This window comes from Miscanthus floridulus, chromosome 8 (assembly GCF_019320115.1).
Source record: "Miscanthus floridulus cultivar M001 chromosome 8, ASM1932011v1, whole genome shotgun sequence".
In the NCBI taxonomy this organism is placed as follows: Eukaryota; Viridiplantae; Streptophyta; class Magnoliopsida; order Poales; family Poaceae; genus Miscanthus; species Miscanthus floridulus.
The window spans coordinates 65,196,173-65,223,005 of record NC_089587.1 but is presented as its reverse complement, the minus strand read 5'-3'; the positions used below and the strand labels follow the sequence as shown (position 1 = coordinate 65,223,005).

Sequence of the window (26,833 nt, the reverse complement as noted above, 5' to 3'; positions counted from 1 at the left end):
TGTATTGTGGAGATTTTTTTTTTCCATTTGAGGTACAAATAGACTCGATACCAAGTAGACATAAGAATAGTAAGGTTTATTTGATAGGCTAAGACTAATTATTAGCCGAGCTAAAAAATTAGCCATCTAAATATTAGTCAGTGTATGTTTGTATCCTTCGCTAATGGGCTAACAACTAGTCAATACTTGTTAAAAATTAGCCCTACTATGGATGACTAAGCAAAATTTTAGATAAAAGTTGTTAGCCACTTAGTCTATATATAGGATCCAAACAGACCCTAAGTAGAGACTCATTTTTCATTCTTTCATAATTATTAGGACCTCCGATTATAGCCTTGATTTGTGGACTATTAAGTTCAATAAAAGTTTATTTTAAACGGGTTGGTCATGGTAATATGCTATTTGGATCACTAATCCCATTTGATTATGTGGCAAATAATCATAAACATCTAATTTTATATACACAAACTCTCACTACAACATGACACCCCCTTTTGCAACGTGAATATGCATTGCTAAAAGTCCATATATGTGTTGGCAGGGTTTATACCTAGTTACCAACGCGTATAATATGCATTGCTTAAAGAGTGGCATTGCAAGGATCAATTGCAACACTTATTTATATGTTGGTAACACATACTAATAATTGTTGTAAAGTTGCAACACATAATAATAGGTTATGACAACGCTTATATGTCTGTGTACAAACCATCGGCAAACTACTTCTATGGTTTGTTGCAACATATTGATTTACTTTGTTGCAACACTTATATGTGTGTTGCAAGGAATAAACCATGCAGTCATTAATATCATAAATGTTTAATTTTTGAGACAAATATAGGGATAATGCTAGTCCAATTTAATTAAAGATGCAAGACCATCCGACAGATAGAAAATAAGCACACGGTGGGAACAGAGCATAAATTTGATAGACAGCATCCAAGTGTATCTCCAAGAGCCTTTCTAAATCTCACTCTTTAAATCATTATTTGAAAAGTCATTTGTTTAAAAATCGCTTTCTATATCTTTTCACTCTCCAACAGTTTTTCTATATCTCATGCACACTCTAGAGAGTCATTCTCGTATTCTATTTTTGGCTAGCGAAAAATCCAAAATAGAAGATAGCTATATTTTGATGACCATTTGGAAAAGCTGTTGGAGGATAGTTTTTCATCAAAATCTCTATTCCTAGCATTTAGGAAGGATATGGAGAGTCTCCTGGAGATGCTGTGTATTTATATATTTCTAGCAATAATAGGCTGAAGAACTTTTGCTTTTACCAAGCAACCATTTGCTGGACATCCATGATGAGGACAAGTAGGAACTACATGGTCTTGAAAACCGATTATTTTTTTGTTAGCATCCTTACTAGCGTTTTTGTCACGGTTGTTATTGGTAAGTATAGAGATGCGACAAAGATTTGACAACTATGAAATGTACGTGAGTATCTTGGGGCAACTTCAATGACTATCCAGCTACACGGACATGTGTGATTGGTGAGCAACGAACCAGACATATCCGTCCTCATCGATGGCTTCCTTGGGAAGCTTGACGCTGATTCATCAACAAGTTATCTTGTAACAAATTTTCAGCTCCCCCGCTGCAACCCACGTCCACAAACCTAGTATTTACAAAAGATGCAAATAAATGGAAAAAATCAATAGTGTAATAATTTAAAAACTGATGGTTAGCATTGTTTAAAGTTATTTACTAATTTCCAAAGTTTTGGAACCATGTCCTTGTAAAAAATAGAATATCAATTAAGCACATACTCCCTCCATTCTAAATTATAAAATGTTTTGGCCTTTCTAGATATATTGCTTTTACAATGTATCTGGACATAGTATAAATCTAAGTGCATAGTAAAAGTTATGCATCTTGACAAACCAAAACGTCTTATAATTTGAAATGGAGAGAATATGAAGGAAATCTAAGATGCATATATGTGCCAAAATATATTTGGTTTATAGATATGGCGTGAGTGAAAGAAGTTTACATTTCCTAATTTTCCTAAAATGCAAAAGGTATTAGATTTGGTCATATTGGTATAGATGGCCAAAAATGGGTGGCCCGGAACAAGCCCAATAAGGCACGGCCCACCTGAGGTTGGCCCAGCACAATGGTATGTTGGGTTATCCATGCCGGCCTAACGGGCCCAATGGGTCATGCTAGCCCGACTAGCTCAACAAAACATGAAATCAAGAGGAATCTTTGATCATGAAAATTCATCCTTCACATTCATTGTTCATACACACACAAAGTCAAATCAAATCCTATGTAAAAAAAATGAATCAAATCCAAGAGGAGGATGCCGCTACCGCCTTTGCAATGGCTGGCCACACCACCACGCGAGTTCGTTGAGGCCGCACCACCAAGCGGAGCCACGCTACTAACCTATGTGGAAGGGAAAAGAGAGTGTAGCTGGGATGGCGGCGGTAGGGAAGAACGAAGAAGCCATGATTTGAGGGGCGAAGAATTATATACATATGTTGGGCGGGTTTGCACCTAGGCCTTGCTGAGCTGGCTGAGCTCCCTTTCGCCTTTCAACAGCCAACTTATTGTTTCAAGAAAAAAAACAGCCAACTTGACGAAACTGCCTTCCTTGGCGACCATCTCCACGGTTTTTGTGCATTTGCATAACATGTAGTAACATACGGTGGGAACAGGCCATAAAATTCATAGATGTTAAAAATATGTCAAATATTTATTTGTACTAATGGGGTTATAGTAGACTTATGTTGTAATTAGCATTATAGGGTTAGATGAGCTAGGTGTTGACTCTTGTAACCTGATCCCTCTATAGAAGGAGGGGGCTGCACTTGTAACCCACTTCCATCACGAGAGTGAGAAGCAACACGTAGTGACAGGCTCGCAAGGGGTGCTGGCGGCTTTGGCCGGTGCCCCGGGTAGCCGGTGTCGTGGTATCGGGGAGGAGCATCCATAAGCATGCTCTTGGGACATAGGCTTCGGCCGAACCTCGTTACCAAACATCAAATCTCTTATGTGTTGTGTGCGATCTCTCGTGAGCATCTCGCCTAGGTAGATCCAAGCAATCGATGCGTGTTAGGCGCCGATATCACAACAATTGGTATCGAAGTTGTATGGTTGTTTTGAGGATCTTAGGAGGCGAGGGAAGAGGTGGAAGCTCGAAGATCATGCTCGACAGGTGCTGAGGTGCTGCTCAGGGTGGCACAAGCACTACTGAAAACCAGCAATTTGCCGAGTGCCTGCGGCACTCGGCAAAGCCCGAAATACACTCGGTAAAGGCTTTGCCGAGTGCCGCACTTGGCAAAGAGCAGTCGGCAAAGAACTCGTCGGCAAAGGTTTCTTTGCCGAGTGCCACATATCGGGCACTCGGTAAAGCCTTTGCCGAGTGTCACGTCAGCACTCGGCAAAAAAAACCGACGTCAACTCTGACGGCCTCTTTGCCGAGTGCCACCTCAGCGGCACTCGGCAAAGAATTTTTTCTTTTTTAAAAAAAAAATTATTTGCCGAGTGCCATACTCTTGCACTCGGCAAAGAAATTTTTTCTTTTTAAAAAAAATCTTTGCCGAGTGCCATGGCTCTGGCACTCGGCAAAGCTGGGAAATTGGGTCTCTGCTTCCCAGCTTTGCCGAGTGCCATGGTCACGGCACTCGGCAAAGCCCTCTTTGCCGAGTGTGGCACTCGGCAAAGAGGGGGGAAATGCTTTTTTTGTTTTTTGCTTTCCATCAGCGCAAACAAAGAAATCACATATATATCAACACACAGCACAGGTCTAAAGGCTCGCCATGAAGCTGAACATGTCCTGCAGCCTCTGCGTCTCGGCCGCCCTCTGGGCTTGTATAGCCTCCATCTCCAGCCGATGGGCCTCCGCCTGGGCCGCCTGCTGGGCCTCCAACCTCCGCAAGTCGGCCTGCAACATTCCACCCGCAATGTTTAAACAATGCAAAGGCAAGGTAGATGTGTAAAAGCAATGAACGACGAATAAAACAGTACTAACCTGGAGTTCCACCATCTACTGCTGTGAGCTCTACTGCCGAGAGCGTATGGGGAGGGAGGAGCTCGTGCTCCTTGCTCGAATCTCAGCGAGGTTGGGAACAGAGGCAGAGTCGACTGTGCTGTCCGCCATCCAGTACCGGCTGTGCTGCTTCCCTCCTCCCAGCCTCATGAGGAGGTCTGTGTCCAGGGGCTGGGTGGCCGGATCGAAGTCCTCCCCATGGCGCTCGTGGCCCGCCGAGGTGTACTCGCTAAGCTTGCTGTGGACGCTCGCACTGGTGTACGCCTCGGGCCCGTCCGCTAGGTTGTAGGTGACTTCCGGGGCCGTTGCCTTGCCCTTGTGTGCTAGGGCGTACGCCATGAACTCGTTGCATTCCTGGCCTTGGTGCGCCTGGGACTACGAGGAAAACACAAAGATGATTACAAGTAATGAGAATTGAACGTTAGAATAAATAAATAAAGATGAAAACACAAAGAAGATTACCCATGTCTGGGCGTACGCGCTAAGGCTCCAGTTGCCTTGGTGGTGTGATGCCCCACCCATCTGCAGGTGGCAGTCCCGACGGATGTTGTGCTTCTCCGCCCACTCCTCCGAGAGCCACCTGTCCACAATGGCCTCCTAGCAAAGGCGGTGCCTGGCGCACCAATCAGGACATTGCTGCATACCATCAAATTATTGATATGTCAGAAGATGAAATAAAGCCTACCTATTCTTCATGGAAGGAGTCAGTATTAATGTTTCGTACTTACCAAGAGGTACTGCTCCTTGGTGAGCGTCCTGGTCCTGGCATCGGCCTTCCTCACCACCTGACCAAGGGCGTCGGCGCTGTAGTTGATGATGCACTAGAGCCGCGTCTCGTAGTACAGGTCCGAGAGTCGGGAGCTACAGACCTTGTCCTGCACTCACGCTGCCCGGTCCTCAAACCCTTCGTCGCACCTGAAGAAGTCCTGCATACAGACATCATGTATCATTTCATTATTTCAAGAACGACCAATGAATGCGTAGTATTGACCAATTTAGTGCGATGAAGACTCACCCAGAACTCGGCCTTGATCCGCGCCGTGACGGTACCGAACTCGTTGTCCTCGGCGGCGTAGAAGTGGTCCCACGTCCAGGGCAGCAAAGTCACCGAGGCGTAGGTGACCATGCCAGGGTAGTGCTGCCGAATCAGAAGGCCTAGGGTGCCATTGATGTGCCGGCCCGTTCCAGACACAACTTCCCAGTTGCTGCAAGAGTCATTAAGAAGAATTGTGGAGATGCAGTTCGATTTTCAACATGTCATATGAAATAGTAGTGAAATAATACTTACTTGTCACCGCTGGGTCGAATCACTGGGCGCCGGTGAAGTGGGATCGGCCGCGTCGGGAGCTACAAGGGCCCGCGCAAGTAGACTCCCGACGAGGTAGAGCCAGAGGCAGTGCTAGTGGAACCCCCTGGTGTCGCTATCGCCGCCTCCCCATGGTCCGACGAGTCAGAGGAAGTGCCACCCCCTCCTATGTGCAAGCCCACCGCCTGGTCGTCCTCGTCCACCGACGGGGTGGCAGTCGGCTGCACCCTCGTCCTCGGAAGGCCGCGGGGGCGGCCGCTCCTCGTCCTCCTCGTCGGCGGCTCCGGCAAGGGGTCCTCCTCAGCATGGGGTGGTGAGCGCTCCCTCATGTAGAGGGAGTTGACCCCCCGACGGGCCTGCCTTCCGCCTGGTATTTTGTCGAGTGCCTGCAATTTCAAAGAGTAAACCAATTAGCACAGTTAAATTACAAGTACTTATAAAGAGATGCAAAATGAACGAAACATAATTGCAATAATAATAATAATAATAATAATAATAATATAGTATTACATGAATTAGAAATATTCTTCACGATCGGCAGCGGCTGGATCATAGGTGTCGTCATCACTATCAATATTGTCGAGTAAATCGGGCTCATCTCCATCGTTGTCATCATTGTCATCGGCTAACTGTAATCGCTCAAGCATTTTGCACCTCTTCTTCGTCGTCCTCATCTCCATCGTCCTGATCAATGTCATTGTCTACTTCCATGCCCATTAGCGAAAACATGTCTATGTCAAACCTCCCTTCTAGCCTGTCTGGTTGATAGAACTCCCGTGTGTTTGGGTCAAAGTTGTAATCCTCATCGTTTGGGACAGGCAGTTTACCGTGCGGTGATACCAACTACACAAGGTACCAACCGATAAGATTGGGGTCTTTTTGGCACGCCCATGGGAGATAATAAACTTGTGTGGCCTGTTGAGCCACAATATAGACATCCTCTCCTTGATAGACAGAATCCTGTTGAATTTTGACTTATCCAATCTTAGGGGCTGTTCTCGTGACATTAGGATCGAACCAATGGCATTTGAATACGACTTAATTAGGAGCTTTGCGACACTCAAAATTGAGCTCATATATTTCTTCTAATATGCCGTAGTAGTCGCGCTCATCGGTGCCGGACGTATGAACTCCGGTATTCGTGGTTTTCCGATTGGGCCAACTCCGCTCGTAGTTTCTTGTGTGAAAGCGATAGCCATTCACATTATAAACGGTGAATGACTTGACCTTGTAGGCGAAGCCTTTGGCGAGCCCTTTCAACTCAGCATCCATTTCCGCATCCTTGCGGGCCTGCAAGGTGAGGCCGGATAGATCGTTACATTACTCGCTCGTAGGAGCAAAGTGGGATGTCAAAGATTGAACGAGGTAAATTGGACGGTACCTTCGTATCAAACCAGGATATGAAATCGGGCACACCATCTTTGAGAAGACTATCTTCTTCTTGAGGGGAAGGAGCCCTATTCCCTCTCCAGTATTTTTTCAGAAATTCCCTGAAAAAACAAGAGATAAGGGGGTTCGATAGATGGAGGATAGTGACAAGGGCGTATGTAACAAGCTCATTGAGAACTTACTGCACATAAGGCTTCACTTCGTCAAGGTTCAACAACACATACAGCATGATAGTGCGCCACTCATCATGCCGCAAGGTCTTGGTGCCCGATGCGCTTACCTTTCCGAGTTGCCCTTTGAAAAGGCTGAGGTTCGATGAACTCTCGTCCGCGTTGTAACGAGGGGGACGATTGTGCACGCTGGGAAGGCCATCCTTATAGTATGCTGTTGTGAAGTTTGACACCTCCTCCAGAATGAATGCCTCTACCACATAAGCCTCAATTTTGGCTTTATTTCTACACTTTTTCTGAAGAATCTTTAGACATCTCTCAATTGTATAGCACCAACAGGCCTGCACGGGCCCTCCATTCGTGCCTCGTACGGTAGGTGCAAAATCAGATGTTGCATCGCCAGGAAGAAGCCGGGTGGGAAGATCTTCTCCAACTTGCAGAGCAACACAGGTGCCACTTTCTCCAAGTCATCAATCATGCCCTGAGATAACTCCTTGGCACAAAGCTGGCAGAAGAAATAGCTCAACTCTGCCAGCACGCGCCACACATGCTCAGGGACGTATCCCTGGGTCATCGCAGGAAGGAGCCACTCAATCCATATGTGGTAGTCATGACTCTTCATCCCTAAGACTCGCATAGTGGACAAGTTCACTCCCCTACTCAAATTCGTCGCATGCCCATCAGGGAACATTAACGTCTGGATCCACTACAGTACTTCCTTCCTTTGGTCCTTTTTCAAGATGAAATCGACCGGAGTCCTTCTCCATTTCTTGCCGGGCGTGGGAGGCTTCATCACTTGCTTTGGCCTATCGCACATCGTTGCCAGGTCTAGTCTAGCCTTAACGTTGTCCTTTGACTTATCAGGAATGTCCATGAGTGTTGCAAAAAGCGCATCGGCGATATTCTTTTCTGTGTGCATTACATCAATGTTGTGTGGAACAAGAAGGTCATTGAAATAGGGGAGCCTAGTCAAGCCCAATTTATGAGTCCACTGGTGTTCCTCACCATATCCAATAAAACCACCTTTCTCTTTATCATCTTTGAGAGCCTCTAACTCAGCACGAACCTCGGCACCGGTCATCATCTGAGGTGCAGGGTCGGTGACTTGAACCCCTTTCCTGAAGTTCTTGACGTCTCGTCTGAATGGATGGTCAAGAGAGAGGAATTGACGATGTTGGTCAAACAAAGAAAACTTGCCACCCCTCTTCAGCCAAGTGAACCTCACAACTATCTTGCATATTGGGCATGGGAACTTCCCGTGAACACACCACGCGCAGAATATGCCATACACCAGGAAGTCATGCAGGGAGTAGTGGTACCACACATGCATTGTGAAGTTCTTCTTTGTAGCTCGGTCGTATGTCAGTACCCCCTTTTTCCAAGCAAGGATCAATTCATCAATGAGAGGCTCCATGAACAAACCCATCTTGTTCCCCGGGTGTCCAGGAATTATCAGTGACAAGAATACGTTCTTGGGTTGAAACATGACGCCGGGGGGGGGGGAGATTGAGGGGGATCACGAATAGGGGCCAACAAGTGTACGGGGCCGCCAGCAATCCATAGGGGTTGAACCCATCTGTTGCCAGCGCTACATGTACATTCCGAGCCTCCTCAGCTTTACCATGATGTATGCCATCAAAATGGGTCCATGCATCGCCATCCGATGGGTGTACCATCTTGTCACCATTGTATCTTTTGCCATGTTTGTGCCATGTCATCTGTTTCGTGGACTCCTCTGTCATGTACAGCCGTTGGATCCTCGGTATGATAGGAAGGTACCGTAGGACCTTTGTGGGGATACCAAGTTGTTCCTTCTTGCCATCACTAGTGTCGACCTCCAGATACCTAGAGGATTTGTACTTTGGACAGTGCGTTGCTTTCTTGTGATCTTTCCTAAATAGGACGCAACCATTCGGACAAGCATGGATGTGCTCATATGGCATCTTAAGGGCACGAAGAAGTTTCTGTGACTCATACAAGTTCTTCGGCAGAAAGTGACCCTCCGAAAGCAGGGATCCAACAACTGCCAACATACCATCGAAGTTGTCTCGACTCATGCTACACTACGACTTGAATGCCATTAGGCGTCCAATGACATCCAGTTGCGAAACCATTGTCTTTTCGTGAAGGGGCTTCTGTGCTGAAGACAACATATCGTAGTACTCCTTTGCGGATTCCTTTGGCTCGTTCTCTAATCCTTCACCGAACCGTGCCTTCTGAAAGTCATCCATCCAGTCTGCTACCCCCGCATCTCCATCAAAAGCCTCGAGGCGTGGTCTCACCACCTCCTCTCTAATACGATCGGCTTCACCATGGTGGATCCAGCAGATATAGTTTGGCGTGAATCCATACTTGCAAAGATCTTCCCCCGCGTTCTTCCTATTCTTTCTTACACGGTTGTCACATTTGCTGCAGGGACACGGCATCCGACTCGACCCTCTAGCAGCCTCGCCAAATGAATGCTCCAAGAAAGCATTAGTCTTAGTCATCCATTCTGGGGTCATACTTGCGTGGCCCGTGTACATCCAATCACGGTTCTCCATCCTCTGGCATATACATATGTAAGCGAGTAATATAACCAGCAATTGCATCTGCACGGCGTTCCTACCATCTAATAGGTGAGGATAGGTCCTAATCCCATCCGCGGATGCGTAGATGAGGTCAGTTTCAATGCTCCGCACCTATCCAAGATAGAATTTCGGCAGCACCTCCCCGCTGTTCTCCCGATACACGTTCTGCAAGGGAGAGTGTGTATCCGGAGAACAACAGGGAGGTGATGCCGAAAGTCTGTCTCGGACCGGAGCGAACCATGGAAACTAACCTTATCTACGCATCCGCGGGCTGTCCAAAATACGTGGACAATCCGAAAGAGATACGGTTGCAGATATGCAAAGATCTGCATACCTCCGACCATATCTCTTTCGAACGGGAGACGCCTAACTGGGCTACGTGACCATATAAAACATGCATGCAAAGGAGGAGGGGGTTATACCTAGGGTGGCGGTGGAGTTAGGCTAGCGGGGCAGCGGCGTGTCGGTGCAGTGGCGAGGCGATGCGGTGCAGGCAGATGCATACGATACGATACGGCGACAACTCGACAAGTTTCATGATTTTCAGAATTCGTTCGCATTTTATACAATTAAAAAACCAGTCCCACGCAAGTTGGCGGTGTTGCCCCGTGAGCACGTTGATCGAAATTTTGAGACAGTTCCTGGATTTAGCCTAAATTTACACTAAGAAACAAGGATAACATTTTTTGAACGAATGTAATCCATTATTCGATGCACCTGCAGTTCAAACTTACATTTTCTGGAAAAATTCAACAAAACAAAATAAACTATAGAAATATGCCAAAAGGCAATGAAAATGTCCCAAATTTAAACATGTTGTTTGTGGTAGTGTACTAAAGCTTCAAAAAAAATTGGTGGCAAAAAACAAAAACAAAAAAATTATTTTGCCGAGTGCCTAGGGTTGGCACTCGGCAAAGTAAATTCTTTGCCGAGTGCCAAACGGGGGGCACTCGGCAAAGAGGACGCCGCTGGATGCCGTTAAGCCCTACCAATCTTTGTCGAGTGTCTGCCTTTGCCGAGTGCCAGGCACACTCGGCAAAGACAGCCTTTGCCGAGTGCAGGTCTTTGCCGAGTGCCAGGCCTCTTTGCCGAGTGTCATATTTTGCCAAGTGCGGCGCTCGGCAAAGCAGGTCTTTGCTGAGTGCCCAAAATTTGGCACTCGGCAAATTACGTATTTCCCGTAGTGAAGGTGGAGCATGGCGGCGACCGGTGCTCTGGTCGGTGGTGTTGGACACTCTAGGTAGGAGGCCTAGACCGTCCGACGGGCTGCAAGTCGGTGAGGATCGACCATCGTGGCGGTCAGACCGACACAGTGGCCGGTGAAGGCGGCACAGGGAGCGTCGGCCTTGGCTCGCTATCCAGACCGACAGGGCCAGACATGGTGGGAGCCGGGTCGGTTGGAGTGTGGGAGCACCATAGTGGTGGTGGTGTGACCGGGCGTTGCATAGGGGCGGCGGCACGACATAGCGAGCAGAGGGTGTCGGTGATGTGTGGCCATGGTGCAGCATGTCTTGTGCACAGGAGGTGTGCGAGGGCATCGTTGTCACGGCAGAGCCTGAACGTGCAGGTGGACCACGCTCTACAGGGCCTGCGGCAAGATGCGGATGTTGTTGTCCGGGAGATGGCGACGTGGGAGGCGCAGCTGTTTCAGCAAGGTTGCGCGCGTGTGGGTGAGCACGCATGACGGAGGCTGCGAGGGTGCCGTTGGAGATGATCACAAGGAGCATGGTGAGCTGTGAGCTCATGCTTGGAGATAAAGTACGAGCATGGCGGACGGTGTCTCTGTTTCTTGCAGCATGTCAAGGAGTGAAGAGGAGGCTGGGCGTAGGGTGCTGGGACACGAGTGCGTGCAAAGAGCAGGAAGGTGTGGCATGCAAGGTTGTTCGTGTGAATGCATTGACCAAGTAGGAGACTTTCAGCAGCAAGCAAGGCAGCAGGCTGCTGGCAAGTGCGGTGCAGCAACTAGCAAGGCAGCAGGCTACTGGCAAGTGTGGTGCAGCAGCAAGCAGCAGGAGCAGCGTGCAGCTGGGATGGCGGCGGTAGGGAAGAACGAAGAAGCTAGGATTTGAGGGTCGAAGAATTGTATACATATGCAGGGCGGGTTTGCACCTAGGGCTTGGGGCTCCACCCCTTGATCCAGCCCTAAACAAAGCAATTACTACTTCTAATTTTCCGTCAACAGCCCATGAAAACCCTGGCCTAGCGGTCCCAAAACCATGTTGCCTCGCTTGATAAGAGATAGGTTAATGGGGCCGCATCCTCGGCCCAAGCATGCTGTACACGATTAGCATAGGCTCGTGCCATGCCTGTGCCGGGCCAAATTTGCTGCCCATGTGCCTCATGCCTACACATCAGTGCCATGTATTACAAAAACGTGTAAATTTGAATAGAGTTTGAAAATGGAACCCTTTTATTAATAGTTACATGTTGGGAAAATAAATAAATACAGCCGATGTGTTGTAAGATTATAAGATTAATTATTTTGAACAATAGTATTGAGTATATAAGAAGTTTCTGTTTCCCAGTCCCCATGCAGTGGGCCAATGCTGTCATATATAATCTCATCATCTATACGTACGACTATAAAGAATTTTGGATATCCAAAAATGTATAGATATATAGAGAATAGAGAATAGTAAAATGGAAAGATAGTAACAGAATCCATGACTGGACCATGAATGTTGTGGACGTGGAGCTTGGTGACGTGCGTGGAGTCGTATCGTATCGTATTTCGTATAGTAAGGAGTTAAGGACGACGTCAGCTAGCTATCTAGCTGATCATCAGGTCGTCATGGAGTCATGGTGGTCATCATCTTGTGCACGTTGGCGCGCACCTCCTGGTCTCTTCGTGTCATCTCCCTCACCTCATCGGCGGTGAAGGGCGGTGGCAGCGTGCAGGGCTGGTAGTCGGCGACGTACCTCTCCCTGGACTCCATCATGAAGTCGAATTCCCTGTTATTAGCGTGCGTGGCAGAGTGGCACGCGACAGTCTCGGCGCACAGCTCGACGGCGTTCTCCGGCACGGTGGGCTTGTAGCGGAGTAGGCCGGCGTACTGGGTGAGCAGGTGCAGCATGTAGTCGTAGACGTAGTCCATGCTGAGGTCGTGACGCGCGAATCCGCTGCCTTCCTCGGCCACCCGGCGCGCCTGCTCCGGGTGCGCGTTGCCCCAGTCGACGGCGAACTTGATGTCGGCGCACTTGCGGGCGCCGGGTTCGATAGGCCAGTAGTGCTTGCCGGCGACGAGGCCCCGGGAAAAAAAGTCCTTGAAGGGGGTGGCGACAAGCAGCACCGGCGAGTCGCAGGCGAGTATGTACTTCTGGCTCACGGACCACGACCGCCCACGCACGTAGATCTTGTACCTGTATCGGCACTGCTTCGCCAGGTTGGAGTCCCGGAAGCCGTCCCGGATGGCGGCGCCCCAGTCCTGCCAGAACACGCGCGTCCTCCATTCCCCCGATGAGTCGTTGCACCGGAGGAGGTCGCCGCGCTCCCCCGATACGCCGGGGTTGCCCTTCCAGTACGCGTACGGCTCCCGCTCCGCCCACGGCAGCCGCGCCATCTCGGCCGCCATCTCCTCCAGCAGCGGCGCCCAGGGCCGGATGTTCACCTCGGGCCACCCCCAGAAGGACCAGTCCGGGAACACGATGTCCAGCGTCGAGTCGTCCTTGCAGTACCGGAACAGCGGCGGCGCATGGAACGGCGCGGCAGCGAAGTCGGCGGCGCGCACCTCCGGCATGTCCTCGCAGTTGAACATGAGGTCCAAGTCCGGCACGCGGCCGGGGTAGCGCGCCAGCAGCTGCGCGATGCCCCACTGCGTGAAGGTGTCCCGCGTCTGGAACACGCGGTGGTACGTCTCCACGTACGCGCGGCCATCCACGACCACCAGCCGGAACGCCGCCCTGTCGCGCCCCCGCTCCACCGCCTCGCGCGTGATCCCCGTCTCGCGCCATGGCGACAGGTCGGAGTGGATGTACCGGAAGTACTCCGGGCACTGAGGAGGAGGGGCGGATTTCGATGCTGATTTGGAGGACGACGTCGACGACGCTACTGGTTGCAATGACGGCGACGGAGAGGGGGATTGTACTGTCGTCGTGTCACGGCGGCGGCATGTCCCCGGCGACACAGTGCCGTTGCCGCAGCTGAAGGGTATGGGCACGAGGTCCGCTTCAGGTGAGGGGACGTGGTGAGGAGGCCATCGGTGCTGCTTCACGCCGCCGCCGCTCCCAAGCAGAAACGACTGCAACCAACATGCATGCAAATTTAGAGAGAACAATGCAATGCCATAAGTTCAAATGACTTGTGCCAAGTGCCAATGCAAAAGATTACACAAGAAACTGACATACTATTCTCGTCTGACTATAATTACTGCACTCCCATATCTAAGGTGTCTGATTTTTCATTGTTGTGTTAGATAACATGTAATTTTGTTATTGTCTGACTATAAAATAATATAAATTATCCCTTGTGAGTTTGCTTTAATTGTACAAGTTGGTTGTGTAAAATTATTGTCTGAAAATTCAGACAGCTGAAAAATAGCAATTCTCTAATTACTAAGTACTACTACCTCTATATACAATACTGTAATGGATGGGATGATGGTGCAACGTAATGGTGCAAGTGTTTGTCTCCATCCATCAATTCTCACCCTAACAAAGCACTTATGTAGCTGACTTGACTTAAAATGCACCTGATAACTACACCTCGGCCAATTATATAAACCACTGTTTCGACAAGGTTAGTGCTGTGCCACTGAGCTAGTGTTCCCCGACTAAGGAGGGTTAGACAAGGTTTGTGCTGTGCCACTGAGTTAGTGTGCCACTGAGTTAGTGGGTGGTGGTGGTAGTAGTAGTAGTATATATATATCATACACATATTTATGCATGTCCAAAATAAAGTATTTTAGCGAGTAAAAATTTTCTGTGAAGGAAATTATTAAATCTCAGTCTCCCTCGTATATTTACTATGTCAATTTGTGGCATGCCAATGTCGTGGTGGTTGAAATCTCACTCTCCTATCATATAAAAAGCCTTTTAGATCATCTAATCTAATTATCATATTTACCTCCGTTCTATTTAAGTTGTTTTCCCTATTTTTGGTTGTTCAAACAGTCAAACCAATTAATGGGGTCAAACCATTTAATGGACCGTTTAGGTCAAACTGTAAGTTGTATACATGCACCGATTAGACCGAAAAAAGCTTAAGCCAATGAAAAAAGATGAGCAGCTCAAAGAGTAAGTTGCCCTCTTCAAGTGAAAGCTTGAGGTGAAAAAAGGAGATCCGATGGGACTTTGGCGCTTTTGGTTGTTTGCACTATGTATACTTATGAGAAAGTATGTAGCGACCCTATTATAGTTACTCCCCCTGTTGTAAACTAAAAGTCATTTTGATTTTTGTAAATACATATATAGGTTTTACTACGTATCTAGACATAATATATACCTATGTATATAATTAACAAAAGCTACTACATGCGTCCACAAATGAATGCAATTCTCGGATTTCGAGGAGTCAAACAATCCAAACTTTGACTAAATCTATATAAAAAAATATAAACATTTTTTATACAAAATAAGTACCATTAAATTAGTTATAGAATATATTTTCATAATAAATATATTTAGAGACATAAATGCTAATACTATTTACTATAAATTTGATCAAATTTGAGCTCAATTGACCGGTACGGATACCATAATTGCGTTCTTTTATGGACGGATGGAGGGAGTAATTTTGTAGAAAAGCAAGAACAGGTTACGACTTTGAAATGGAGAGAGCATTAGTAGTAAATAGCTTGTCGTGGTCATGAGTGTGATGTCAAAAGGAAGGTAGATGGACATCGCTATCGGTGCACACAGCCAAGTCAGGGTTTGGAAGTCAAAACAATGGATGGAATTTTGTTTCTTGAAAAGTCAGTACGTGGTACGCACGTCTAAATTGTTTCCATGGGCGGGCGGCCAGATCGATCGATCAATATGTGGCCTTATTTAATTATTTGGCACGTACCTAGCTAGTTTATTTGGACTTTGAACTGTGAAGCTGCGGGTACTACTACGTACATAGTTAGTACATACATACATGTAGAAATTAAACGAAGAGAGGGAGATACGGTATAGATGAACCTAGCTAGGACGATGGCAATTGATGCATCATGCATATATGTGGAAGCTAGAAATATGGCGCATATCCCGTGAGACGCTTTCCTCGTGATGGATTCATAAGGGATGGTGCATATATGTGCGTACGTGACCATGCAAGGAACCCACGCACATGCATTCTTGCACTGGAGATGGCTAATTGGCTATAGCTACCCGACCTTACCCTTTTGCCTGCCTCTCAACATCAATCATGTATCTCGATCAGCTCACATCCAGAGCTACTACGGTATAGGGTAGCCGCTAGCAGGCATGGAAGCGCTTTGAACGGTCAGCTAGGCAGTCCTATATTCTGCTATGCTAGCTACCTAGTCCGTGTTTAGTTCACGAATTTTGGAAATTTGGCTACTGTAGCACTTTCGTTTTTATTTGGCAATTAGTGTTCAATCATAGACTAATTAGGCTCAAAACGTTCGTCTCGTAATTTCTAACCAAACTGTGCAATTTTTTTTTCATCTACATTTAATGCTCCATGCACGTATCGCAAGATTCGATGTAATGGCTACTGTAGCACTTTTTGGGAAACTTTTTAAGAACTAAACAAGCACCTAGTGTGTGTTTCCATTTCCAAGTCAAGGTAGGAAGAGAGAGAAAAAAAGATGAAGGGCCGGGGCCGGGGCCGGGCGAGTGTTGACTTACGTATTAGTATAATTGGGTTAATTACTTTACGACTTAGGTCCGGTTTGGTTTTCCATGACTAAAATTTAGCTGCCAAAACCAATAATTAAATTTTAGTCACTCCTGTTTGATTCCAGTGACTAAAGGTTATTAAAGCAGTTCAACAAAGACCAAACTACTCCTAATGAATATACAAATCAGGGTGGGGGGCAAGCAATAATGAGGGGTAGCCCTTGTCCACTGGGCACTTTCTTGAGGTACTAATGTGACTAAACTACTTTAGCCCATTTTTAGTCAGTTTGTTTGGCAGTTTAGTAGATAAAGTGACTAAAGTTTAGCAGGAGGAAACCAAACAGGCCCTTCTGTAGGAGTAGTATAGTAGGCAGGTAGGATATATATATATATATATATATATATATATATATATATATATATATATATATATATATATATATATATATATATATATATATATATATATATATATATATATATATATATACTGTAGCAGACTACAAGTTAGTTTGTGATGTTGTCATATATCGTCATGCATCGTACGTGTCAAGGAAGATTGATTAGTCAAGGTTGAAGGGCGCCCATATACTAGCTATTACTAGCTGCATGCATGCGTGGCTGCCTTGGATATGTTGGGAGTCTTGACGATGATATCATGCATGTAATCCGTGGACTATCTAGATAGCAGCAAAAGTAGAGAGAGAGAAGAATTTCTTGCTGAATTCCATTCCATTCTATTCTATTTCTATTTCACGCGTTGAAGATGTAGTTCAAGCCTTCTTCTGCCGTGTGTCCGGGTCTGGCCAGGTTGTTCATGGTGGGGATTATATATTAATTTTCCTTTTGATTATTATTATTATTGATCCGATCCTCCACCGTAAACCATACTACCATGCATCGTCAGCTGCTATAGCTTGCTGCCGCGCTACAAATCATGCATATATACTACGAGTATCATGCAGAATTATATTGCAGATAGATATAGCTAGATCATGCATGCTTTAATTTCTTGCATGTGTGCAGTTCATTCATATACTCTGCAGTAAGCCAGTAATTATGTGTGCAGTAATTAAGGACATGTATGTCCTAGCTAAGTAGCTACATACCGATGCGTAGTCGAGGTGGATCCAGCGGCTGGTGCCGCCGACGACGACGAGCAAGGCCAGCACGAGGAGACCGGCGATGACCAGGCCCACGCCTCTGGTGGGCACCAGCTTCTGCGCCCTCCGTCTCCACCACGCCGCCACCAGCTGCCGCTCGGCTGATGATGATTCCGTCGTCTGCTTGGTCGTCGTCGTCGTCCTTCTTGTGTGCTGATGATCTTCACCGTCGTGCTCATCCTCCATCTGCTGCTTCTCCGGATCCTCCTCCTGTTCATGTTGCGGCAGCGGCGGCGGCACCAACGCCGCCCCCTCCTCCTCGTCGCGCTGCTCCTCCAAGCTCTTCTTCATGGATGGATGGATGGATGGAGTGATGGATGCCTAACTAGCTAGTAGCTTGCTTGCTTTGCTTCAAGTAACCAAGCTAGCTAGGTTTGGAATATATAATTTATATTATATGCATGGATGATCGATGGATCGATGGAGGGCTAGCTGTCTGACGGCACGGAGATATATATAATTGCACCGGCCAGGCCGCGACGACCAGGGAGGGAGAAGAAAGCAGAGGCGGCAGAGAGCACTGCACTAAACGACGACTCCACTATACAGTACATATCTACGGAAGAAAGGAGGAGGAGGAGGAGGAGAAGAAGAAGAAACCACGTCCCTCCGTCTCCGTATACGCACGCAGGTCGCAGCTACGTACGACAGCCACACGTAGAATATACTACCTCCCTCCCTAAAAAATGTAATTCTAGTGAAGTGTTACATTTTAGTACCTTAAATTTGATTAATTATATACCAAATAAATACCATTAAATTAATTACGAAATGTATTTTCATAATAAGTTAATTTAAGGATATAACTGTAAATATTATTCAATAAAAATTTGGTCAAACGTTGAATCACTTTTCGTGACACGTAATTTATAATTGTATTCTTTTTAGGACAGATGTAGTACGTACTACTTGTACAAATATAAGTAAGCTAATCAACGATCGGCGCGCGCAGGCTTATCCCGGCGTTGTGGTTGCTCGCGCTTCCTTAATTTCCTTCCCTCGTCAACAAGGCATGCAGAAGCCACACCTTACTAGTTACTACTACAACGGTTATTCGGTTAATCCCAGAGAGAGACCGGAGACCAGCAGGCCAAGCAATTTGAGAGTGAGACGAGACCCTAACGCTAGGCTTGCCATTTTTCCTTTCAACCAAACGGAAGAGGCACGCCACGCCACGGCACCGCACCGCACGCCAGATTTCCTCTCTGGCCCGTTTTTCTTTTTTCCTTTGACCAAACACAAAAACCAGTAGGGCCGTGGCACCACCGGGCCCACACCAATACAGCAGAACACCACATGAGAGCAACTCCATGAGTTCATCTAAAAATAGCTAGCCAAATTCCTTGTTTTAGCCATGTGTAAAATAGAAAAGTCATAAAAAAAGAGGACTCTACAACGGCCTAGCTATTTTGGCTCTTCTATATTTGAAAACAAGCCACGTCAACATACCTGTCATCCAAATCCCAACCGATCCTAGTTTTGTGGCAACAATTGGATCCTACGGACTACTTCTCCCTCGCAAGAATAGGACTCCGTGGACTACGTCTCTCCCGCGAGAATAGAACTCAGCGGCCTCCAGGTTTTGACTTCAGACCGGCGTTCTGCACCACGAGACGCTGATTCTGGCGGCGACAGACTGCTGCCTCCGCACGAGATCAGAGTTCCCCGCCATCTGTTCTATCATACCTTGCCCTGTTCTATCAAGTAAGTTTTCTAATACTAAATTAGTTTCTTATATTTCGTTAGAACAGAGATGCAAACACTGACGACTTTGAGATGTATGATGTTTATGCATGGTATTCTGGTGTTAATTCTTGTTTGAAATATTTATTTAGGTCACATTATCTGATGAGCAGATTGAGTTTGTAACATTGCATGGGAAATAATTACCAGACATCTTATTTTTTTAATCCTTGTGTAGGTGCTCGAACAAATTCCTAGGATTCTCCTAATCAAAAGTCTATAATGGATTTGGAAGATGTATTGAATGAGATGATGGATTCGTCGTCGTCGTCATCTTCGGATGATGACGATGAACTTTATATTGCGGCAGCACACGTAGTGTCAGACATTGCAAATTCAGCAAGCCATCCTGGTTCTATAGAGGGACATCATGTTTTGAATCGTGATAGGCAGTCGGGGCACATCAGACTGTATGAAGATTATTTCTCAGATAATCCTACGTATGGGCCGAGCTATTTTAGGCGCAGGTTAATTTTCTCATATTTTGTTCAATTATGTTTAGCGCATGCATTCAATTGTGGCTAATTTTATATCAAGTGCCACATGTTTCAAATGCGGCGTCATGTATTTGTACGTATAATGAATGATGTTGAAGAGTATGACGACTATTTCGTGCAGAAGAGGAATGCAGCTAGACCCCTAGGACTATCTTGTTTGCAGAAGGTGGTAGCGGCATTTCGGATGTTAGCTTATGGAGTAGCAGCTGATGCTATGGATGACTACATCCGTATTGGGGAGAGTACTGCTCTAGAAAGTCTTAGAAAGCTTGTCACAGTTGTTGTTCAAGTATTTGGACCTGAATACTTGAGGTTGCCTAATGAGCATGGTACTGCTAGATTACTTGCAATTGGTGTCGGTGTTTCGAGTTACCACCAACGAGTAAATTTTTAGTATTGTGCGTCTGGCTCAGATGGTGTGCTTAGAGGACACGAGGTTTATACTGGTTCGGGTAAAATGTCCCTACGTCCAGTTCATCGTTGCTCATGTTACTAGCACTGAAAGTTTATAGTAGGGGTTACAAATGGGCGAGAGAGGGACAGGTCCCAAGTCTTTGGTGGAAGGAGTGAACGGATGCCGAGAGCTCGGTTGCTGCTCAGCCGAGTGCTTGTGTTGTGTTCTGGTCGGTTCGAGGTTCAATGGGTTTGTGATGGTTCGATCGGGTCTGGCCTCAATCAATCAATCGATCCCCTTCGTGGGGCGCCCTGTTTTCCCTTTTATAGGCCAAGGGAAAGCATGGGTTACAGCGGAGGAAAAAAGAAGAATGAGAGAGCCAAAGGCCTTCAGGATCACTAGGTCTTTATCCTTCATGTGGGTCCCACCGACCCTGTTGATGTCAACGGGGACGGTTCCACGTCGTAGCCCTGTCTATCACTGGCGCCATGCGTAGGCGTCGTCTGTCGATCATGGCGCTCAACTCCGTCCTAGCGGACATCGTGGTGAACTGACACGCCTGTCAGTGTTCGTACGAGGGTTAGGCAAAACAGCATCGGTACGTCTGACGTTGTTCCTGATGTGAATCCTCGGGTATGGCCTGTTGTGGCCGTGGGTTATATCGGGGCATGCCGGTCTCCTCCCTGGTGTCAGAGCTTTGACCCAGGCTCATACACTTGGACCTAGAGTGGTTGGCGGCAGCATGGCTCTCTATTGGGCGAGACAGAGTCTGCGACCTTGGGCGAGGTGGAGCCCTCCCCAGAGGCCGGGTGAGGCGGAGCCCGCAGCCTCGGGGTCGGGCGAGGCGAAGCGCAATCCCAAGGGTCGAGCGAGGCGAAACTAGTGGCCTTGGGGTCGGGCGAGGCAGAGCGTGAACCCAAGGGTCGGATGAGGCAGAGCCCGCGACCTTAGGGTCGGGCAAGGCGGAGCCCTGCTCCAGAGGTCGAGCAAGGCAAAGCGCAAACCCAAGGATCGGGCGAGGTGGAGTGCAAACGCAAGGGTCGAGCGAGGCGGAGCCCGTGGTCTTGGGGCCGGGCGAGGCGAAACCCTCCCCTAGAGGCCGAGCAAGGCGAAGCACAAACCCAAGGGTCAAGCGAAACATAGCCCATGGCCTTGGGGTCGGGTGAGGCGGAGCCCTCCCCTAGAGGCCAGGCAAGGCGGAGCGCAAACCCAAGGGTCGGGTGAGGCGGAGCCCTCCCCCAAAGGACGGGCGAGGCGGAGTGCAAACCCTAGGGTCGGGCGAGGTGAAGCCCGTGGCCTCGGGGTCAGGCGAGGTGGAGTCCTTCCCAGAGGCACACCTAGGGGTTTGTTGGAGCCGTAGTCACTCTTTTGACTATTCGGATGAATTAATGTTGATGACCATTAGCCTCTCCTCTTTGGATACCCTAGTATTGGTCTTCGACAATTGGTGAGAGTAGAGGTTTTCTAGGCATGCTTGGTTCCATTGATTGTATGCACTGGAGCTGCAAGAATTGTCCTGTTGCATGGCAAGGTATATATATGGGACATAAAAAGGAGCCTACAATTATACTAGAAGTTGTTGCTTCTAAGGATATCTGGATTTGGCATACATTCTTTGGGATGCCAGGTTCACACAATGATATAAATGTTCTTCAAAGATCTCCTATATTTGCAAGGCTTGCTGAAGGTCAAGGGCCACAGGTAAATTATACCATTAATGGAAATGATTATACAATGAGTTATTATTTAGCAGATGGTATATATCCATCGTAGGCCACATTCATGAAGACCATACCTGAGCCGCAGGGTAATAAGAAGAAGTATTTTGCAAGAGCACAAGAAGCTTGTCGGAAGGATGTTGAACGAGCATTTGGAGTTCTACAATCTTGCTTTGCCATCGTTCGAGGGCCAGCTCGTCTGTGGGATGAAAATACGCTTCAACTTATCATGATAGCTTGTATCATTATGCACAACATGATTGTTGAAGATGAAGGAGTTGATGAAAAAGATTTTAGATATGATGATGTGGGAGAAAATGTGACTATATCACACGATGATATACCTGAGTTTGATGAATTTATTTAGAATTACAAGAAGGTCAAGGACAAGGAAACACACACAATGCTTCAAGCCGACCTTATCGAACACTTATGGCATAATTTTCTAGATTTATATACAAATAATATTGTTGAATGATTTCATTTAATATTACAATATCTAGGCATTTTGTATTAGTTTGAGGACCTATCTTATTTATCTAATGTAATAAATACTGTAATAAATCTGATTTTGAGATGAGGACGCCACTCAATTTACTTGATCTGTCTTTTAATAGTTCAATGGAAACTACTCCTTTATAGAGTACACATCAAAGACAAATATCAGTTGAGATAACAAGGGACAATACAAGAACATTAGTCACGCTATTCTAGAAATCTAAAATGTGAGAAAAATAGACATGTCTCACACTATGCTAGAAATCTAAAAATTGAAGAAGACGGTCCTAATTTTCGAGCTGTCTTGCAAGTATTTTAGCCTTTAGGTGCGCATAGAATTGTTGCTGATTGGTTGACATGGTACTCGTATCAACATTCAAAATTCTTTCATCTCTATCCCGCTCAAAGTCAAACTTTTTTTTGGTCAAGTTTTAACCTTTCTTCCTGCAAAGCAAGGGCTTTTTGGCACCTCTCCTCTTTCTTCAACTCTCTCTCCTGTTTCTTCAATTCCTTCTCCGCATCAGCATCTTTCTTTTTCGCCAACAGATAATCCAATGCTTCGATGCTGGAACGTTGCCGTAATTTGTCTTTCTCTTTCTTCCCTGTAGGCCTGTCCAGCATAGGCACTGCAGGCTAACTATCATCAACATTACTACTTACAACTAGTTGTGCAGAACTTGATTTCGCAGTGGTTTTTTTTTTTTGCTTTTTGGGAGCTGGTTTCTGAGTTCCACTTGGGTTGTTCCTATTGATCCACTTGTCTTGGTCTTTCAATTTTTTTCCAACAATGGATGTACGGGAAATTCCGGTGCATCTTGTCTTCTTCCGTGAACATGGTCAATGCGTTTGCTTGCTGCAAATAACACCGAGAATGCATGAGGTAGACAGACATAATATACAATTGGAGGGGCAAGGTATGTTATCTAACCTTATCATCGATAGACAAGCCACTTTGATTTCTACCCTCTACCTTTGAAACACAACCAGCAAAGATGTTCACATCATGCAGTATACCAGACCAATGGCTCATTAGGGAGTTTTGCGTTCGATCGGAAGCGAATATTTTGTTGGAATGGAAATAATCATATATTCTTTTCCAATATGTCGAACGTGGTTGATCAGCTCCATGCACCGGATCCAAACTCACATTTAGCCATGCTAAGACCGACATTAAGTCCTCGTCTTTGGTGAAATTTTTGCTCCTTTTTTGCCCTTTCACACTTCCTGGGGCCTCCTCATATGCTGGTGTTTCATTAGTATGCGCGACATTATCAGACAAAGTAGCAGGAGTGCAACCCCCTATAATCATGTCGGTGAAAGATCTTTCCGAATCGATGCCACCTGTGAACATATAAGATCATTACCTGAATTATGATTTCAGCAATTAGAAAAAATTAAAGCGTGCCAGATAAGCAACAGTTTCAAAATACATGCTTTCATCCTCACGAGAATAGGACTCCCATGGACATATAAAGTTGAGGACTTCATAAGAACTACATGCTTGTTTTCTCTATCGAGTGTCCATATCTGAACTTTGTCAAGTAAGCTTACTGCAATTTTCAGAGCTATCAAGGCTCTTGTTCTGCGTATACTCTCTTCAGAACATTGCCTAGCCGTGCAACAACTAATCAAAATACCTAAGCCCCAAATTAACTTGCAATTAGCCGTGCAGAAATGACTTTCAGGATTATAGTTGCAAAGGCAAGAGAAGATTACTTAAATTGTTGAATGCTTTCAGGACACATGTATGATTGGAACACCATTGTGCATGACTGTTTTTGTCCCAAGTACAATAGTAGCTGAAAGCAATTCTGTGATTTTGTCTAACATGTCATTGATTTAAATCTAAACACTTTCCTTTTAGTAGCAACACCAAACACATTTCGAACGCGGGTCATGCATTCTTCAGAAACCATATATCGCAACACGAAAACCTAAAAATTGCATATAGGTCTGTCCAACTCACCAGAACTCATGTTGGGGAAGGAGGCCGATGCAGTGGCCGCGACATTGGGAGGAATAATTCGCCGCCGCTGCCCAGGAACACCCGCATTTTCCAACCAAGCCAACGACGGCGACTCTGATTGCTCCCACCCGCCAGCCACTGGGAACATAGGGAACGAGTACATAGAAGCAAAATTGGGGTCTTCCCAGCACAGGGTGGGCGAAGCGCCATCAGATGGATGCGACATTCTGAGGAAACACATGCAAATTAGAGACATGCAAGGCCAGAGAAGGGGCGGCTGCCCACCGTGTGTGTCGGGAATGAGTGTCCGAGACTAGGCACACCGACGAGCACAAGGGCAAGGACGTGGTACCTAGCTACGACAACAGCACGTACGGGGAGGGTCAACTGAGGGAGCCTCGCCAATGGAGAAGGTCCGTCTGGAGACGCGCAGACCAGGCAGCGGCCATCCGAGGGAGACGCGCCGACGGGGAAGGCCCATCCAGAGGCGCACGGACGGGGCAAGGGATGTAGGGAACCGCACGGATGGAGGACGGAGGTGATGGGTCATCTGAAGGCAGCTGCGCAGACGAGGGAGGGTACGAAGATGGTGTCGTGCTACAGCACGTGGAAAACAATTCTCCCACGATGCGGGAAGGGGAGCGCAGAGCAGAATTTTGCGCGGGGAAGAGAAATAGCGAGCCGTCGTGGAAGGCTATCTTTGGATAGCGGATTTCACGGGATAGATGGCTTTGTATTTTGGAAGACCGGATACATAACCTGTTGGAGGCCTGTTTTTGTTAAAAAATCTAAATTTTGGCTTCAAGACAAATATACATCGTCTCTTGGAGTTGCTTTGAGAAGAATAGTAAGCCCCCCACCGCCGCATGCAAGGAGGGACCCACATGGCATTGGCATGCACGTATGCCTAAACAAAATAAAACATCTAGTGTAGCAGAGACAAGTCTCTACCTATAATAATCTTCTCCTACAACTAAAAAGAACAAAGTGTGGACACTTTTTGGTGCGACATTTGTTTTGGGTCTGCCTCTCCCCATTAGGATCCACGCCTCCTCCAGATATTTCTGATTTCCTCTCCTTTTCTGTTGCTCACGATCAGCTGCAGGCGCCTCCATGCAAAATCGGCACCACGCAAGATCAGCGCCCCTCACAAATCGGCCGCATGCCCGCATGCAAAATCAACTGCTCCGAAATCGTGGACACCCTTTCCATCTTTTCTTTTCTTTTCTTTAAGGACCTCTCCACGCCCATCTGTCGTCGTTCCTCATTTGCCGCCCTGAGCTCGACACCGATAATTCCTTCACCTCCCACTCCCAGCCTTGACAAGGGGCCACCTGCAGCGGACAACCATTCACCAAGGGCCTGCGAGTGACTGCTGCCCTGATCATCCCACCTCGGCGATACGGCCAGCCACCGAGCGGCGACCTCCGTCTATCCAATACACGGTGATTTCTCTCGATAGGCAGGAGGAGACGAGTACCACGCATCACCACGACCGCCTGACCCACCTCAGATCCCTTGTCCAGTGGACTGCATCACTGTTCCACAGCCAGCGTTGGTCCTCCCACGATTGGCCTAAGGTATACCGTGATCTTCAATCCTGTTTAACTGTATACTGAAAATTCATATACTGCTTAATTTAATTAATTGTTCTTTTCTGCCTCTTGTCTCCGTGAGGATCAACGCAGCCGTGTGATTTCTAATATATTAAGGTCCCAGATTTGCAGGCTCTGTGGTTCTGGTTCATCACTGCTCCCTCAGGCCTCACGCCGTCTCCAACGCAAGCCTCGCCGTCCACGAACCTGCCGCCGGCAACGGTGCATCAGCAGCTAGCACAAGTCGTTCAGGGCTGGTCACGACACCATTGGCCAAGGCTACCTGCAGTCCAGGTCTGCCTCCTTACCATTCCTTTCTCTATGAAAAAACCTGATACTATATACATGGCATGATTGCAGTTTTAAAATAATTGAATATGTTTTTAATTAATTAAGGTACATATCCATGTTTGATATCCCTCAACTAAATTATTTAGTTCGATAATCAGTTAACCGTTCATACTAATTTGGGACCAAACCGTTCTTATTTATTTCGGGGCTGTCTGCTTTACACCGAGGCAAAGCTGCCTGGTGTGAGCACTGAAATGATATATAGCTATATAAAAATACATCATAATTAGGGTTTGATTAAATCAGCTAAATAATTATCGCTATTTTTGTTTGGTTATTCAATTGAACAGAACAAATCTAAATGATTTCATTATTAGTGCTTAGAAAACTAAACTGAGAGTATATAATACTTTTTTAAAAACAAAGTAGAACAAAGACAATATAATTCAGCCAATGTATTGAATATTACAAGATTAATTATTTCGTACAATAGTATTAAGTATATAGGAATTTTTTGTGTTTCCGGGTCCCCATGGGCCAATGTTGTCATAATAATCTCATATATATTCGTACAACTAAAGAATTGGACATCCAAAGATATATAGATAGAGAATACTAATAAAATAACAGAATCCGTGTGTGGACAATCCATGTTGTGGACGTGGAGCTTGGACAACGCTTGGTGACGTACGTGGAGTATGCAGTACTACTCCCTCCGTTCCAAGTATGCAGTATTCCCTCGTTCCAAAT

General features: G+C 46.6%; 1 protein-coding gene and 2 pseudogenes across 1 annotated transcript; 1 reads left to right on the top strand and 2 right to left on the bottom strand.

Moving 5' to 3' along the window:
• Positions 1–11,902: 11,902 nt before the first annotated feature.
• On the bottom strand, positions 11,903–17,970 carry LOC136472362 (uncharacterized). Its single transcript, XM_066470073.1, has 2 exons — positions 17,328–17,970; positions 11,903–13,673 (listed from the first exon to the last, which is right to left on the bottom strand). Exons 1-2 carry the CDS (start codon positions 17,670–17,672, stop codon positions 12,225–12,227), a joined length of 1,794 nt encoding a protein of 597 aa, XP_066326170.1. The 5' UTR covers positions 17,673–17,970; the 3' UTR covers positions 11,903–12,224.
• A 1,026-nt stretch (positions 17,971–18,996) lies between these two features.
• Positions 18,997–22,211, top strand: LOC136472361 (protein ALP1-like; annotated as a pseudogene).
• Positions 22,212–22,518: 307 nt separating this feature from the next.
• LOC136469243 (glutathione S-transferase T3-like) lies at positions 22,519–24,423 on the bottom strand (annotated as a pseudogene).
• Positions 24,424–26,833: the final 2,410 nt, after the last annotated feature.

Coding starts and splice junctions, on each gene's coding strand:
- LOC136472362 (XM_066470073.1), bottom strand. CDS start 17,672: ATGAAGAAGAGCTTGGAGGAGCAGCGCGACGAGGAGGAGGGGGCGGCG. Junction 13,674..17,327: donor TCCACCTCGACTACGCATCG/GTATGTAGCTAC, acceptor TGTTGGTTGCAG/TCGTTTCTGCTTGGGAGCGG.